At 46.0% G+C, this 18,762-nt stretch overlaps 1 protein-coding gene and 1 long non-coding RNA gene across 2 annotated transcripts in view; one reads left to right on the top strand and one right to left on the bottom strand.

Annotated features, from left to right (window-relative positions):
- The window catches only part of LOC144163053 (uncharacterized), a 487,499-nt gene that overhangs the window by 397,087 nt on the left and 71,650 nt on the right, over positions 1-18,762 (top strand). The gene's annotated exons all lie outside the window — the stretch shown is intronic.
- Positions 1-18,762, bottom strand: part of LOC144162187 (gamma-aminobutyric acid type B receptor subunit 2-like) — a 106,013-nt gene that overhangs the window by 35,441 nt on the left and 51,810 nt on the right. The window contains exon 12 of the mRNA XM_077692660.1: positions 663-773. Within this exon, the coding sequence (XP_077548786.1) occupies positions 663-773 (111 nt within the window). The remainder of the gene's footprint in view (positions 1-662; positions 774-18,762) is intronic.

The following is an 18,762-nucleotide window of genomic DNA, read 5'->3' as shown; positions in this document are numbered from 1 at the left end:
GATAGGACTGAAGAGGTCGCGAATGGTTCCTCGTCTTGAATTCCTCCTTCATGTGAGAACATCCGCTTGTACCTCTGCAAGCGTCACGTTTTCTTCGTAAACATTGGACAAGAACGCCAAACGTTGGTAATGTCTTGGGCTGACGCTTGCGGGCGTTCGCGAGTGCCTTCGTCAGAGTCAGAGTCGCTTTGCGGCAGCGCAGTTACTTGGCGCACAATCTCATGGTCCGTTAGTTCCACGAACCACACTATGTTGCTGTCCACTGCAGCAACAAGATCAAATTGTTACCTCGCCGGGAGTGAAGCTAATCTCCACCCAATCCGAAGTTGGGCAGGTATCTTAAGATTCAAAATGGCGTCGCCCTGGAGTCGCACCGTGGCTCTGTCGCGGAAACGTTTGTCCGTAAAGTCGAACTTTTGGCCTTATTTTGTCCGAAATATCCGTTCTTCATATACATTACTCCTATGGGAGAACTGGCGTTTCCTCGGGAAAGTCCGAAATATCCAGAAAGTCCGAATTTTCGGAGTCCGAAAAAACGGTCGGCTACTGCAAATAAAACTATTCTGTAGGTAGCGAAATGCGTTTGATCCTTGTTCGATGCTTTTCGTAGAAGTGCACAAAAACGCAAACAGTATGCAAACAAGGAAAGATGGAGGACGCACCATGAGCAGTCCTTTGTAGGCGTAAATTGAGCCAAGGAAGATGGTCATCTTGTGGCTCTGGCAGAACTCCATCTCGGGGATCACGGACACGTCCTCGTTCCCCTGCGACGCCTGCGAGAAAACAAGGGAATGAATAAATGAACAAAAGAAAGAAAGAAAGAAAGAAAGAAAGAAAGAAAGAAAGAAAGAAAGAAAGAAAGAAAGAATTAACGAATAAATGTGTTGTGGGCAACCCGGAGTACCTTGCGCGGGGTTTAAATGCTGTGCGCTAACTTTTAGAAAATGATGCAGCGATGTCAAACTCTCACAACTATTGTAAAAGGTTATGTAATACCCCCCAGGGGGGTTCTTAATGAAATAAAAATAAAATGAAATGAAATAAAATAAAATGGAAAGGTTGGAGATTCGGGCAAGTTGGGTATGGTTCAGCTGAAAAACAACGGCGCACAATTCGACAGGCACGTGAAGACGAGAAGAGCCGACAAGCACTGACTCGCAACTGTTTTCTTTATTAAACATAGCCAGAGTATAATGGCCTAAGCGGCCCAGTTGACACAACCTACGTGCGTAGCGATTCTCGGGAACACTCGGCCGCACTTACGGAAAGCAAATGTAACAATCTTTGAAAAGAAGGAAAAGAAAAGAAAGCATAAGATGACCGCATCATGGATTGCACCTCGGGTGAGCCTCTACCAAACTTTTTAGGTTTAGAAGATTGTTGCATTTGTTTTCTGTATTTGCGACCGAGTGCGCCAAAATTATGACGCATGCGAGGCATGTAGATTGGTCCGCTTATGTATTTATACTCTCTATATGTTAAATAAAATAACCAGTTGCCGGTCTCAGCTCTTGTGTCTTCTCGTGTTCCCGTCCCTGTAGAAGTGTGCGCTGTTGTTTTTAAGATGAGGCACAAATATTATGTTGACGGTATACATAGAAAACAAGAGTGAGGGAGGGGTCAGCGCAACTTTAGCGGAATATCCACAATATTGTACAAAGGGACGACAATTTAAGTCAATGCAGCGCGCTTCAGAGTGCCTTCATGATTTCTCTAGTTTCTAAGGCTTGTACGAAATTCTCCTTACGAACAAACGTCGGTGCAATGGACTCTCTCATTGTGTGTAAGGATACTTAAGGTGTAACATACACTCATGGGTGTAGGTTCGAACAAATTGTTTCCGAGTTCCTCTCCACTATTTCTGTACTGCAGCATATTAGCAGCTGCTGCAGACAACGCCATTCTTTCGAATCTCAGAGTCGACCCATAGTTCCGATGGGAGCAGAGAGTACATAACGTGAACGCCGCAAATCCCTTTTGTGCTAGTGTGGGGAGGAATTTCCCTCTCCTTCTCGCTGCACGACAAACCCCTGTCCGTAATGACGAAGGGAACTGGGATACCACTTCTCAAGAAAGCAAAGATACTGCACCCCCCGTCTTCGATTCACGTCACTAAAGCAGTTTTTTACCTGCAGTAGCTACACCAGTGCAGAAACTGCAGTGTCCTAAGAATTTGTCCCCGTCACACCGAGGCTGCCTGCACTCACTGTAGCCAATGCAGGCTAAAAAAAAACCTGCTAGCTGTTTCTGTAGCTTAATAAAAGCAAAAAATATTAGATTGGCTCAAACTTAGCTGGTTATTTCATTTAAGGAGGTTCACAAACGGAACAGTGTCAATGTACACGCAACGCCCTCCCAATGGCCCTACGAGCTACACAAACAATCATAAGCCACACCACGAACACAACCAGGAAAAAAAAAATCACGCCATATCCACGGAATGAATGATGATGAGTGGGGCGGAGCTCGAGAAGGGGAGATCATCGGTAACCGTAACTCTCCCGGGAAAGTTCGCCCATTACATCATTAAGAAAGACGTAAGACTGTGTGCGTACATTGTACAAATCAACTTTTATTTTCGGAGTCAATGCTCCCAGGCCCAGACCTGGTGAAAGACCCCGCGCCATCGAGGACTACCCCGCACCTCCACCACAATTTGTCACGTAGGATGGGACACAACGGTAAAGAAAGAACTTTTATTTAGGGCGAACTTGTGCCCGAACAAGACGAGAGGAAACGAGCTAAGGTCCTTGCGTCTCGTTCGATCTCCGAGAACGACTGGTAGGTAGGTAGGTAGGTGGTTCGATGGAAAAGGAAAAGAAATGAACTGGGGATATTATTGAGCCCAGCTGGGGGCTCACCGGCATACAACCCAGTCCGGGGGGTGGGGAATATAGAAGGGGATAAATAGGACAGGGTAGAGAAAAGGAGATAGGTAAAGAGAGAAAAGTTGAGGCGCCGCGAGGAAAGGAAGCGTTGCCACAGTCACTGGGGGCCACCGAGCACAGTACACACCACAAACACAGGTCCTGGCGTCATGCTGCGTCCGGGAGAAGTTCTCGACGGGAGCGGTGGAGCGTAGAGGCGAGGCTGTGCTGCGATGAGTCGTGCGCGGAGGTCCGAAGTGTGGGGAGCTTGCTGAGTGAAGTTCGAGGCAGACGAGCGGTTACTGGCGAGCGGGAGCAGGCGCTCGACGGCCCGACGCAGCAGAGCGCGCGCCGCCCAAACAAACAAACACCCATGGCTCGCGACGCGTGGCCGGCATAATCGCGATACCGCCCCGGCCGCGCAGGAGCGAACGAAAAACACGCCCGCACCCCACGACGACCGAGGCTGCCTGCGTTCGTGGCGTGATCTCTTGCGTGATCTCCCCCTCGCAGTGCACGTGCGCTCGCGCCTCCGTTGGCGAACACAGACAAGCTCGCGCTCCCGGTGCCGAGTTTGCGCTGCCGGTTGCAGCCGGTTCTTGCGCGTGCAACGCGGCCCACTTTGCGACATCTCCGAAAGCATGCGGCGGTCACGTACCACGAGACACAAGGGATGGACAGACCCATGGCTTTATGAGCTTCGCCCCTAAAACTAATTTGGGAACCTTACAGCAGCGTTTACATATTTTGTTCGCACCAGTTGCGCGATACTGATGTTTCGTGCGTAGTGTTATTGCCTCCTCGCCATTTAGGGTTAACACACTATTTGAAAAGTACCGGCTGAATTAAATGCCCGAGCCAGCCTTAATTTTCTTTGAAAAACTGGTTATATCACCAGGCCTGTTAGATTACCACTCAGATTTTATCCTTTTAAAAACTGACACACGCAGAAAAAGGACGCGGGTTGAATCCCTGCTGCGGTGACTGCTTTCTGGTGGACGCGAAAAGCGAGAACGCCCGTGAGTGGAGATTGTGGAGGAAGTTAAGAATCCCTAGGTGGCCATAATTAATCCGGAGTCCTCCACTACGGCGCACCTCATAGCCCAGGGACGTAAAACAGCCACAATCAGTATATCAACACACGCCGAAAAAGCAACGGTTACCTTTGAAATCTTCAATAACCAGGAAGAGGAATTTCAGAAAACAACGTTTTAAAGTTGCCACGAAAGAGACGCCTTTGTCCATATAACAAAAATACAAACTTAATCGCAAACTGAAAAAAAAAACGATCGAGATATTGAAAAAAATCACATGAAGCAATGGTGACTCTTCAACAGCTATGTGACGTCACAAAAACGTGTGACATTTATGTGACGTCACAGAATGTGTAACGTTTATGTGACGTCACAGCTTACGTCACCTATGTGACGTTTATGTGGCGTTTTTATGTGACGTCACAAAATCCTGTTTGTGCAATTCAGGTCCACCAACCTAAGCCACCGCCGAGAAACAAGACTGGGCGATTGAAGTGTGGCCTCTAGTTCCGGTTAATCGTGTCACTTCAATCATAACCTGTGGCTAACAGAGTGATAACTATCTTTTGAGTGCTTGCAAGGTATACGCCACTACTGCCCGTACCAGGTACTGTAGCACAAAATTTGAAAGTTTTTCCGTATTTCCCACATTTTTCGGGCAAGAAAACTTCTTCCCTCTCTGGAATGCAGCTGAGTACAGTTGAAGCTCGTTATAACGAACACTGATATAGCGAATTATCACTATAGCGAACAAAATACGATCTTTGGTTGGTCACGCTTCATTTAAGTGGCACTTACTTTTTTATAACGAAACTTAAACCGTGAGCCGCGCGCGATATCGGATATAACGAAGAAGTATTTGACCAGGAGGCTAAGAAGCTGCTTGGAAAAACCCTTCGGCATCCGAAACTGCAGGAGTAGGAATAACCTTCTGTTCGTGGACACTGAGGAAAACTCCATCCTGCTCAGTGCAGTGAATAGCCACCAGATGAAGATCACATCTTTCATTAAATTAATAAAGACGCAGGCCTGTTTTGTCAAGTGAACCTTGCTCTGTTGTAATTGCACTAACTCATGTTCCGGCTCATTCAGCTTGGAATGCAACAAGGAGAAAGGTAAGGGATACTCTGTTTATAGTGGGTTGGAAGCCTGGAAATTCCATTTTTGTATCAAGGATTTCTGCGCGAGCAATATTGTCGATTTGTTACAACCAATTTTTATCTCTACTGTTATAACGAATATCGGATATAACGAACTAACATGCTGTTCCGACACTACTTCGGTATAACGAGGTTCGGCTGTAGTTACGCAGGGCTCATTCTTTCAAATGGAACAAGGTTATATTTGGTCTTCACAACCCCTCAACAATGGAGTGCGCGCAGGCATCGTCGTCTCCAAGGTGTTTTCTAATAGCCCCTCTCGCCGGCTTTTTCTTCACGGCGAAGTGAAGGCAAATTGTTCGACAACCTCGACAGTGCTTCGCGAGCGGCTTGTTCGCGTCTCGAGACCTATACGTGTCGTGCGGCGGCTTTCAATTAATGTCACGTGACGTTACCGATCGGTCGACGGAAATTCAAAACTGCGGCTTTCGCGCGGCTTTCGAAATTGCCGCGCGCCTCCTGGTGGCATGTTCCATGGTCGAGCCGAGACCCGATCAATCAGCACGTACGCGCGTGGGAGTGTTGTTCGTCGTACGCTTGTGTTCTAGGCTGGTACCACACTTGTTTTGTTTCCTTCCCATGAACCTTTTCACCTTACTTCCGCTGCAAAAGTTTTCCGAGGCAATCCATCAGATCCGCGGGAAGTTCAAAAAAGGAATTCCGGAATATGGTAATGGCGGTGCGCTTGCGGTCTACTTAGCGATTTAAATCGTATTTTTTTTCACTCTTCGGGGCATTGTTCACTCAGAAAACGGCCTGGTAGTGGCGGTGTTTTATTGGACAGGATGTGTACGCTGCAAAACTCAGCCGTTGCCGGTTCTCCCATTTATGAAAATAAACGATGAATATAAATACGGGACCAATAAAACTAGGTACACGTAGCCATCTTCTTGTTGAAAATTATGAGTCTACGAACAAAAATGTAGTAATTAACTTACTGGGAAGACCGCGAAAGCGCCACAACATTGCGCTCTCGAAACTCCAATTTTAGAAATCACCTCCAACGAGAAAAGTAGCAAAGAGAAAAATAATTCTTCAACCGTTTTGATGAAATCGGATATTATAGGAAATATAAAAAGATACAGAAATAGAAAGGACTGAACGCTCTGTTTTTGCAGACAGCATTTAGAGCAACTCAGTAAGGATGGCACTGTTCAAAAGACCAATAAAAAGTTTAGTTGCGACCACACGGGGCACTATGAATTTTCGTGAAAGAAATTTCACATGTCCTACTCAACAAAGCCCAATCAATCAATCAATCAATCAATCAATCAATCAATCAATCAATCAATCAATCAATCAATCAATCAATCAATCAATCAATCAATCAATCAATCAATCAATCAATCAATCAATCAATCAATCAATCAATCAATCAATCAATCGATCGATCGATCGATCAATCGATCAATCGATCAATCGATCAATCAATCAATCAATCAATCAATCAATCAATCAATCAATCAATCAATCAAGCAAGCAAGCAAGCAAGCAAGCAAGCAAGCAAGCAAGCAAGCACAATGGCAATTCCTGTACGTTGTTCAGCTCTTGGCTATTTTGAGTCAATGTCGTTAGTGGACATGTGCTATGCTGTGAACAAAAGACAATAAATTTTCTTGAAATTCTGATTCGGTGGTTTCGGTTAGTGCGACTAAGTTCGGGGTGATGTGCTGCGAATGCATTTTGGAATTGGTTTCAGCTGTGAAAGGTAGAAGATCATAATTCGAATGCCTCGCAAAGCGCACCATCGAGACGATCTGGGTTTCAGCAATGGTCCTTGACACGACGTTTTGATGCATCGCGTTGTCGCTTATCGTTCTTCTTGAAATATCGACTGCGTGTATCGGAGAAAGCTTTAGTTGGTACAGTTTAGGCGCACCCACTGTTTTGATCAGTATTCTTCTTGAAAATTGTGGCATTTGCTTGGGTGTCATAGTTTAGGCCCAATTTCTATGGCATTGAATCCTGCGCTTTAATATTCTGAATGCTGCTTTACCACCAAACGCCACCAGAAGACCCAATATTTTTTTAACACGCAGGTGTTTTATTCTCGGCCACACCAAGATTTCGCTGACGTCATATCCGTCACGGAAGTGACGCCAGTACAACGAAGCAAGCGGTCTGTAAAGCATGCATTCCCGCACATGCGCTATTCTTGCAGGGAAGCAACCTTTAGTAATAAAGTGTACGTTGTACTTGGGGTTGTTCGTTTTGTGGTTTTATATTATAACACGAAGGTGTTTTATGCCGCGATACCCTATCATATCCGTCACGGAAATGACGCCAGTACACCTTTGCCGAAGTGACCAGCCAGAAGGACGTCGCTCGCCAAGCACACCCACAAGACAGCCGCCGACCCGCAAATCATGCTCAGCTGCAGATTTCGCTGTACATTTCACTTTCGTGTTTTACTGATTTCTACGACAGAGGAATCAAGCACACTTTTTTTCCGTTTCCAAACGTAGTAAAGATGGCAGTGACCAAATAATGCATAGAATTTGACGGGAAACACAGATAACTGTCTGTTTAGAGACAAGTAACAAGAAGTTTTGATTGCTTATCACCTCAAAACCATTTCTATTGACTATACAAAAAATACAGAATTTCTAGAAGAGTAAAACTAGAGGTAAAAACTCCGAATCCAAACGGCAATTATTTATAACGGCGAGCCTGGTTGCTATGGACGCATTTTTGTATAGTGTGATGCTGAAAAATTTAGGCACTAGTTCCTGCAATCAAGCGCTGCAATATGCAGGGTAACAGAAAATAAGTTCAGCACTCGATGTTCGGGCGGGAAATTTAAATGGGCAGGATTCACGCGTAGCCCTCAGGTGGGCTGTAATGGACGGATATCGAATAATTTACAACATGAGGGGTTCTTAAACGCCCGCCCGCACACCGTTCAGACGAGAATTTTTCCCGCTTCCCTTTAATTACAAATTTAACCCACCGGGGTCGGAAATCGAACGCGCGACATTGTTCAGAGAACCAAGGCGTTTTGAGACAGAGTGCCACCACGACAAAAGGCGTGACTGAAAATTTATAGATCGGTAAGAGCAGTACACATAAAAAAATTACTGTAGTCAACGTTTATTCGAAAAAGCCATCGGGTGCATTAAATGTTAAAACAAACCTCAGCACTAATCGAGCGTGCCAGAAAGCGGCCGGTAGAGGGCACGTCCTCCTTTAACGGGACGGCGAGGTAACAAGCCAGCAAGCAGTCACAACGTCGGTAAATCAGCGAGCGTGTATTCCAAAACCTCATCCACTCTCGACCAACTCGCAGCGAGGATGCGTGCCGTCACATAATTGCCGAGAACTGGGTCATTCGGCGTATGTTTGCAGAAAGAGATTAGCGAGCAGGGAATGAATAAAGCATCTATTAGGGGGGGGGGGGGGGGTTGGTCCACTGGCCTAACGAGGGAAGGTTTGTGGGGTCGTTGGATGTTGGTGATCAAGGAGCGAATGGTGGACCCGTGTTACGATAATAGCCAGCGTCGTCGGTCCTCTAAGCAACCCACGGGCGGAATTCATGTAATAAAGTGCCTTGTTTAGGCTTACACAGTGATGCATTCTGACGACACTTGGCGATTAGAATCGTACGTTGCACCATCCGCGTCATCTATTTGCCTCACAAGCAATATATATATATATATATATATATATATATATATATATATATATATATAGCAATAAAACTGGGAAGGTGGTAGGGAACACAAGAAAAGAAAACTGCGAACAAGGTAGCGACCACGATTGTTGCCAATGTTTGAACAAAGGCTTGCCTTCAGCAAGAGACTTGCCTTCGTCAGGGCCTGACGAAGGAAAGTCTGTTGCTGAAACGTTAGCAACAATCGTTGTCGGTACCTTGTTCGAAGTTTTATATATATATATATATATATATATATATATATATATATATATATATATATATATATATATATATATATATATATATATATACACACACACACACCCACACACCCACACACACTCACTTTGCTGCCTACAAATGTCGTTGAAAACCGATAGTATTCCGCCGCCCCTGCAACATAAATGCCTCTCTTCTCTTCCCCGCCAAACCTCTAACGCTCTTGCTCCTCCCGTTTCGCCCCTCCCTCGAAAAACACGGAGGTGGTTTGCTAAAGTCAATTCAGTTTTCGCGCGTTTGAATTCTCCCGTGCCATCAATGAAACCGTTCGTTACTGTAGAATTTGGAACACTGCCACGAGGGGGCGTCGCCAACGGTTTTTGTATTTTGAGGTCACATTTTTTTTTCAAGACCTATTTTATATCTATTTCAAAAATCAAGCAACCACGTATTTTCCATTAGAAGAACAATGCAAATATCCCTTACTTAATGATCTCTTTCTTTAATTAGGTCTAATGCTTCTTTTTTCTTCCACAATACTGAGAAGTATGAACCTTTGCCACCAGATTCAGTAATTCAGAAATGCTTTGCCTATATAAACGTCTCGTTCAAGAATTCTTTTTAACATTTGGGCGGGAAGCTGAACCGACATGGACAGACAGACAGAGACAGACAGACAGACAGACAGATAGAGATAGACAGAGACAGACAGACAGACAGACCAAAAGTTTTGCGTTTAAGTAGAGCAATAAAGACTGCCGTCTTCAAAAATTTCTCCAGAGAACAGCACTTCTGCGCTTCCATTGCCTCGCGGCACAGACCCTACTAGTTGCTTGCACCGCACAGACAAGGTCTTTCTCCGTGACATTACACTCGGGGTGGCCTACGCATCGGGAGCGATGAGGTCCCGGGTCCCTCATTATAATCCCCCGCTTATCTCAACTTTTCTTCTCTATGCCGCTACTGGTAGAGCAGCCAGGGCCGTACGCTGTGTCTCAAGCACGTTCGCCTCTTGCTACCCCACCGGTCGCCAGACCACGAATCGTCTATCAGGGCACTGCACGCACGGTGAGCCTTTACTTCCACTCCTCTCCGGTAATCAAGAGTATATATACACCAAAGACTCTTTTAAGACGTACAAACAAAAACAGACGACTTTTATTCCACAACTTTATACGACTCAGTCATTTTCGCTGCCACTACCGGTTCTTCCATGGCCGGCTCCGTTCACGGCTGCTTGGGTAAGTGGGTGCGCGCTGAAAGGACGCGCGGTGCTGCAGGGTTCCGCTACAATGCAGCAGCGTTGACAGGCTGGCAGCGGCAACCCTTTGGGCATCGGGTTCCCTCGGCTCGGCTGCTGCTCACTCTACCGCATTTGCTCAACGGCTTCCGCGTTGACCCAGGTGGCCCACGGCTCGGATCGATCGCTCGTAGCATGCAAACACGGCTCGGCTCATTCATTCCGAGCCCTGGGGAGACGCCGACAGCGAGCCTGGCCCCGCGAACACGACGCGCCAGCTCCCGCCTGATTCGCCCGCGAAAGAGCAGAAACAAAAGGTCAATAGGAGGAAAACGCCGGGGTGGTATTCCTCCACGCCAAGGCTACGTTTTATCTCCGCTGCTTTTCATTTTCGCCTTTTCTTTTCCCGCCAGCTTTTGTGTGCGCATTTTTTGCAGTTCCTGCGTGGATCTGAGCTGACGCCACCTCCCCCTTGTCTTCACGTACAGCAAATAAATCCTCCGGCCGCTCGGCGCACTGAATTCTGGGAACAATCTGCAGCGAGAAAGGCGTTAAATAAAAAAGAAGAAGGAAGGAAAAAAGAAAGCAAAATTTACAACAGCATTGTTGGAAAAAGGATGGGGAAAACAAAAGCAGCTGGTTGCAGGTGCCGAGGTGCACACAGAAGTTTACTTCTCAGAGTGCCTGAACATGGTTAAAGCATTTGGGAATGGGGTGGCCCAGTCACTTTGGCGGGAAGAGCTTTCGAATTGCAGACTGCTTTCAGAACGTTCGTAAACCCCGCGGTGTTGAACAGGCCATAAAACCCAAAACAAAAAGCGTGACCGAGCGAGGAGTTTTCGCAAAACGGGTGAACTCCAACAAGGATTTTTGTAAATTTGCATTAGTTCGAAGAGAAAACGTTAACATTCGAACATTGGAGTTCATAAGTTTTAAGTCGATAGTTCTGAGAAACTCCACTTCTTCCTTCCTGAAGATATTACTAGAGTTATGGCATTACGGAGAAAACCCCAATCCTAACACTTCAAAACGGTTCCGACGAGATAGTATTCAAATTGAAATTCTAGGACAGAAACCGTGTTGAAGAAGGTGGCATGCAGATATCTGTACCGGAATCGATAGTTCACTCGGCTCAATGGGTAGAATGAGATATATTTCTCCTACTTTGGTTAGGTATACCGTTTGTGGTATCCAAGGTTGTGCGTACCACCCTTCCGCCCATCATAAAGAAAAGAGCACAACAACATAAAACAGACCAAAGCCCTGCACACGCACGAAACGCCCGAAAAACTAGCCTCAGAACACCCCCTACCCAAACAAAACTCCGCCGAACACTTAAGTGCAAGCGCCTTGCCGCTCTAGTTTGTTTCTGGGAAGTGGGTTCGGGTACTGTTTATTCGAGGCAGAGCGATAATTGCATTAACACGACAGTCTCTGTGATAGACCGTAGCTTCGCAAACACAGAGCAAACCACCGGGAAGACAAATAAAAAAAAGCCCGGCCTGTTTCTGCTTACTGAATGCCGGTACAGCCTGGTAAAGTAAACGAGGAGCCGACTCCACTCCGACTAATGTTACTGAGTCTAGTGGGGCTCGTCTGTCTAATTTTGTTGGGCTTGGAAGATATTGGCGAAAAGAAGCAAGACCTGATAAGTAGACAGCAGGCCGGTATGCCCTGCACGTAAGGGAACCGCTCACGGCTAGGCGCCAACAACGACACGCTCGGACGTTCAACGGATTGAACTTGGAGTGGTTGGTTCGTTGTTGTTGCTAACGGCAGCCAAACTTGGGACAAACATAGAGGGTGCGTTCCAATTAACCCTTTAGACGGCTTTGTTGCCGCCTTCGCAGACAGTCCGCCATGTTAAGCCCGTTGCAATTCGAACGAAGCCGTCAACGAAGACTGCTTCGAGGAGACAGAATCGAAGCCAGCAACGATGCAGGCTACGTTCCTGTCCAAACTATCAAGCGACGCCAGCGCCACCTTTTAAATGCGGAGCATTTCTTAGGCTCGCGATGTCACTCGTCGATGTTGCCGGCGCCGTCCACACGCTCACTGCGCATGCGCGTCGCGTCGAGGCGCAGGTGCGCGTCTCTCCCCCGTACCCTCCTCGCTCTCAACAACAGGTGCGGCGGTGCGGGAGGAGCGCGTGTACCCCGTGCGCTCCGTCGTTCTCAACAACAGCTGCGGCGGTGCGGGGGGAGCGCGTCTGTGCGCGCATGCGTCGTAGCTACCCGTGCGCTGCGTCGCGCTCAACAGTAACGGCGGCAGGGCGTGTACACGTGATAACGGCGTGGTGGGTGCGTGGAAAGTTCGCGCGCTTGTGTACGGAAGTGTGCGCATGCGCGTCTCTCCCCCGTACTCCTCTCCCTCGAACGCGGGCAGTGTGTGTATAAGCGGCGGAGCGCGCGTTCGGAATTCAGTCAAGGACGTCTTTGCTTGGCTTTCGCTTGACTTGACGCTTTGCTTGACGGCACCAAGCAATAAAGACAGACTTTAACTTTACACTCCTTGCTTTCGCTTCTCCTTCATTCAATAAATAAGAATAATAAAGACGAAATAACCATTAAACATTCTCAAACCATACCCAATTACGCAACATTCACGCGATACCCCCACAACTCTGCGACGCATTTACTCTAGTTCCCTTCGTGGGAAGATGCGGGCGGGCTTTTTTTGCGTAGTAACGTTGTTACAAACTATCTTCCTTTACTGGAATATTTAATACAATTTACAAGGGGTAAAGATAATTTTGTTGAATTTTTAATCACGCAATGCTAATTATAACGGCAATGTTATTTACGTAACCTGCGGCTTGCGTTCCTCAACGTGTCTGCTACGAGGCTGTCATTTGCGTCGGTGTTGCGTTCGTGACCGCTGTGCCGTCTGTCTAATTAGGCTGCTTCGTAAGCTGTTTACCAAGCTGTCCGCGAATTGGAACGCAGCCAGAGACAAGACGACTAAGAGATCCTGTTTTGTCTTGGATCTGTGCGCGGTCGTAGTCTGTTTCTAAGCCAACCTCGCAAGCGACCACGTGACTAACCACCGTTCGTGAACGTCACAGGCTTTGTACATGGGACATGTAGTGTGTATGCATTGTACATTCCGTCATTAGATAAAGCATCTGCCTTTGCTCATATTTCTGTAAAGCCTGTCTACTCACTGTTGGTGAGCTGAATTTGTTGCCGTGCCCAGGTGACCTTGCGGGCATTAGTGATTTCTGTAGGCGCTGTTACTTACCGTTGCTACCGTGGATAGCATGTGTAGATATCTGTATCGTTAACTCAGCAACTTGGAATAGTGTAACTGGACTTGGGGGTACAATTATTGGGGGTTTATTTAAGGGAAGATAGAAAGGGATACAGACCCAGCCGATAACTCGCAACGCTACGGTTCGCTGATATTTCGAGGGTGATGACATTGGTACAGCTTAACTTCGAGTACAGCAGGGTATTAAAACCTTTTCCAAATTTTTTTATCACCGTTGTGCGTTGAACTCGCCTTACAAAAAGAATGAACAAGGGAAGTTTTTCCCTGAGTCGCGTAATCCGAAACCAGGACGGCAAGCGATTCCGGATGAAAAGAGAGAAAGGGAAACAGACAGAGAGCGAGAGAGATTGAGAAAAAAGAAATCTGGCAGCGTGTGAAAAGATAAAACTGCGGGAAATTTAATGTCTCGTGTTACTCTCAAAACGACCTCTGGGGAAGAGCGAAGAAAAAAAAAGAACATTCGCCTCATAGAGAACTCATTTAAAATTGAAGGAAACGGCGAGAGTTTAATTGCTAGAAAAAGATAGTAGGGTTTTTAAAATTTTTTATTTTTAAAGAAGCTGTAATTTTTAAACAGCCGTTTGAGAAACTCGCTGGGAGGGAAAGATTAACCTTTTTATGAAATCGGCGCCCGGAAACTAGAAAACAGGGTACGTGTTGTTGTAATAAATACTCAAGTGGGAGCTAGGAGCGCCGAAGATTGCTTAACCGAACCCGACGCTCCAACAAATGGAACGACATACACCTAAAACCGAAATAAAACACTACTCAGGGCATTATAGGAAACAGACCCTAACTTTTTTTTTTATTATAAACGAGGCTCTTCTGGAAAAGCCGCTTTTTAATTTCTGGTTGGTGCCGGCTTCAATGAGCCAGCAAACCGACTAGTCGAGCTATCGTGCTAATAAAAATTTTCTTCGCGCAATTCAAGTGCTATATTTCTTGTAAACTACAACATTAGCGGTATTTTAGAAGATGAAAAACTGCTATGGCGAAATTATCAACTTGCCGACCACCGGCAAGTGACTGTAATGAAGGCTCAGGAGACACTAGAGATAAACTGGTGAAAAAACAAACAGTAAACAATGAGATAAGGGTACAAAGGGGTAAACAAAGCAACATAAAGACAGCAGACAAATTCGTGTACGCGAGGAAGCATCCATAAAAGCAACAGACTAGAGAAATAGCGTTAAGAGCAACTTGCAAAACTAACAAACAAATCTCCATGGACGCAGCAGGCACGCAAAACCGCGGAAATGTTCATATTTGAAAATTTTTCTACACGAGGTAACAGAGGCAAGGAAAGAAGACACGCCACTTTTCTCTGTCCTTCATTTTCTTGGTTAGCTCGTAGACGAAAATGATAAAGCAATGACTTATTTCCAAATCACCCGGATGTCTTCAACTGGGACTCGTAAAGGATTACAGTAAAAGCTCGTTATTTCGAACTCGAACGGGAGCCATAAAATTGTTCGAATTAAGCGGAGTTCGAAATAGCCGGAGGGAGCTAGGATGAATGTATATATATATATATATATATATATACATGCGGCCTTGAGAGTTTGACCGAATTGAAGATCCATGCCTGTGCCGCCATCTTATGTCCGTCTCCCTTCATCCCCCCCCCCTTTTTTTTTCTTTTCTTTTCCCGCTGACTACTTTTACACCATTTGCGGAGCGCGCAAGACTCACTCTTGTTTTTGATCTTGTGTTTGCTTGTGTGCCTCTTGTTACGTGTTTTCGTGCTGCCTTTTCGTCCGTGTTCTTTCCCCTTCCCCCACCTTCCACCTTTCCAGCAAATCGGAATGCCTCACTTGCTCAAACTGTTTGAAACACCCCTCACCCGCGACCTCTCCTGCAGGGATGAGGGAAGTAACCCTCCCTCACAGAAGTTTTTGTGTAAAGACGCAATGTGAGAAATTAAAATACAGCCCTGAAGAAGGAGTTTCTAACTCCGAAACTGTTGGCAACAAAAACGGGAAACGTGTCAGTCGACTTCTTTCACTATTTTATACTGGCCCATCGAACCTCATGATCTCTCTCTCTCTCTCTCTCTCTCTCTCTCTCTCTCTCTCTCTCTCTATATATATATATATATATATATATATATATATATATATATATATATATATATATATATATATACTTGAGAAAATGGTAGACGCACGATTAAAAACAAAGACAGTGGTTTACTGACGTTTCGACTGCGGGACCAGTCTTCATCTTGACTCAAGATGAAGACTGGTCCCGCAGTCGAAACGTCAGTAAACCACTGTCTTTGTTTTTAATCGTGCGTCTACCATTTTCTCAAGTATTTTTTCTGGCTCCTCGAGAAGTTTTCTTTTACTGCTTATATATATATATATATATATTGGCCCTGAGGAAAGCAAGTTCTCTTTGCTGAAACGTAGGCCACAATCGTGCTTTTACCTTGTTCGAAGTTTTTCTTCTCTTGTGTTCTCTACCATCTTCAAAGTTCTACTACTCCCTATATATATATATATATATATATATATATATATATATATATATATATATATATATATATATATATATATATATATATAATATTATATATATTATATAATAATATATATAATATGCGGCATGATTTGTATATATATATATAAATCATGCCGCACTGCGCGGGCAGAGCTCAACAGAAGCCACCTGTGGACTCGTTATTGCGAATTAGGCGCTACTACACGTTTGTGGCGGGTGATTTTGTAAATAATGTTTCGTAAACAATAATGCGCCGGAGCACTGGCGCCAGTGGCGTGACGCCCTTTGCAGAAGCGAAATAAGCTGTTGATGGAGCGTAGCGCTCGTGCCACGCTTGTGTTTTTCTGTTTCGTTGTTTTGCATCTCTAGTAAATTCGGCTTGTTTTGGATTTGCAACGCGTTGTAGTCACTCTGGGCAGAATTTTTCGGCGAGGAGCGATGGAAACCAGGTGAACATAGTTCGAATCAACCGTTCTGGATACCGACGCGTTCGATATATGGAGTTTTCCCGCCGTTGAAATATACAGGGCTGTGCCGGGAACACGGCGTAAGTTCGAATTAACCGGAAGTTTGAATTAACCGAGATCGAATTAACGAGGTCTTACTGTAATGACAAACAACAACAAAGGAAAAGGAAAAGGCTAACGTAAATTAACGGTTGAATGACATCGCTACAACAAAACGGCAATTCTATTGTACACGTAATACCGAAAACCTTCCATCCTTAGGAAATACTACACAGACCGAAACTGGAGTGCGCCTTAGAAACGGCCCAGGCGAGGAAAGGACATTGTCAAGTTAATGTAGGAAGACGGGGAGAAGACATACGGCGGGGATTTTCGCGTTTCCACCAACTCGCCCCAAGTTATCCTCGGCCGTTTCGCTTCCAAGCGGTAATTCATTTTGCCACCCAAAGTTTCTGCCCATCGCAGAGCATCCGGCTGACACGCCATGCATCTCTTCTCAGAGCGAGCTTTTCTTGGACGCCAAACGGCGCAATTCCTAGTTGCGTGCCTACGCCCGGGGGGGATGCAGAAGGAATTTCTTCGCCGCTGCAACCAAGGGGTGTTTCTCGCTCATTTGTTGATGCACTGCCTTCAGTTTCCCTAAAAACGTCATCGCCCACGCGAGCTTTCGAGAACTAACCGGCCAGTCTCGACGGGACGATGGGCAGGAGGCCGACCAACCATTAGTTACGTAATAGGCCACCACCCAACAGTGCAGCCTCACCTCTAAGTTATTGAGAAATACTTCATCCTTACATTAACGGCAGACTTGATGACCCGGAAGCACATAAAACTCTCAAAGCAGCAGGCCACAGCTTGGAGACGGATTCAAACTGGGACGTACGCAAACCCAGTCTTACATAGCTGTTACTACCCTGCCATACAAGGCGACAAGTGCAAGCACTGCAAGAAGAGAGGGGATTTAGGACACATCATCTGGTCCTGCTCCAAAATACATAGAACTGATCACATAACACTCATCATAAGCACACCCCAGCAGTGGGAGGCAGCCTTGCTCAGCTCGGAAGCTGATACCCAGCTACAAGTATTCCAGATGGCCGAAGCCGCCGCCAGGGACCAAGGACTTCTGGCTGATGGCTGAGGGGGAATGGGCGGGGACTCCCACCTCTCCTACTCCCAAAGCCTTACCGGTCAACAATAAAAGTATCTCTCTCTCTCTCTCTCTCTCTCTCTCTCTCTCTCTCTCTCTCTCTCTCTCTCTCTCTCTCTCTCTCTCTCTCTCTCTCTCTCTCTCTCTCTCTCTCGTAAGTTGTACTCATCAGGTCATAGCTATCTCACAAAAGAGCAGGAGACAATGTTCACACAGCTTCGAACCAAACCTTTTCCCCTCCCTACCCTCTTACATGCCAATTTTCCTACATTTACACTTCCACGTTGCCGCACTGTGGAGAGCCCGCCACACTTTACCCCATGATGTGGGCTCACTAAGAGAATTCAACTTAAATTGAGGACGACTTAGCGCTCAATGGAACGGAAGATGATAGGTGTAGCATTAAGGGACAAGAAGAGAGCGGAGTAGGTCAGGGAACAAATACGTGTTAAGGACATGTTAGTACAAATTAAGAAGAAGAAATGGGCGTGGGCAGGGCATGTAATGTGAAGGCAAGATAACCGCTGGTCACCAAGGGTAATAGAGTGGGTCACTAGAGAAGGCAAGCGTGGCAGGGTGAGGCAGAAAGTTAGATGGGTAGACTGAGATCAAGAAATTTGCGGAGCAACTTGTTCGCAGTTAGCACAGGGCCGGGATAATTGGAGATTTATGTGAGATGCCTTTGCCCTGCATGGGTATAGACAGGCTCATGAAGATGATTATGATGATGATGATGATAATAAGTGGCGATTATACAAGCTGTGGCCACTGGACCAGGTACGGCTGATTTATCAGGTGATGAAGGTAGTGAGATGCATTGAAGTTCGGACTAAGTACTCCCACCAGCGCGCGATATACCGTTCGATGCCCAGCAAAGAAACCGACAGCTTGCTTTGCCTCAGTGCTTTTGTGCTCGGCAGTGAAGACTGCCTTTGAAGAAGGCAACCGCATTCAGGTTTACGACTTTGAACAACTTCCGTCTCTTTATTCACACCGGGCGGGGGTAGGACAGGAAAATTACGTAAAAGATTTTGTGCTCAAAAATTTCACAATCCCATGTGTAGTGTTCCCCGTCCCCAGGCAGGGGCCAGATAAATAGAACGCTCAGTACGCGGAACCTTCACGTATACCAGGGAAAAGTGCATACATTTACCTTGACATTACTAAAAAAACCTTTGTTCGAAAACTTATTAAAAACCTA

This window comes from Haemaphysalis longicornis, unplaced genomic scaffold (genome assembly GCF_048455015.1).
Source record: "Haemaphysalis longicornis isolate Haplotype H1 unplaced genomic scaffold, Haemaphysalis longicornis Haplotype H1 scaffold_12, whole genome shotgun sequence".
Lineage (NCBI taxonomy): Eukaryota > Metazoa > Arthropoda > Arachnida > Ixodida > Ixodidae > Haemaphysalis > Haemaphysalis longicornis.
This window is presented reverse-complemented; position numbering and strand designations above follow the sequence as displayed.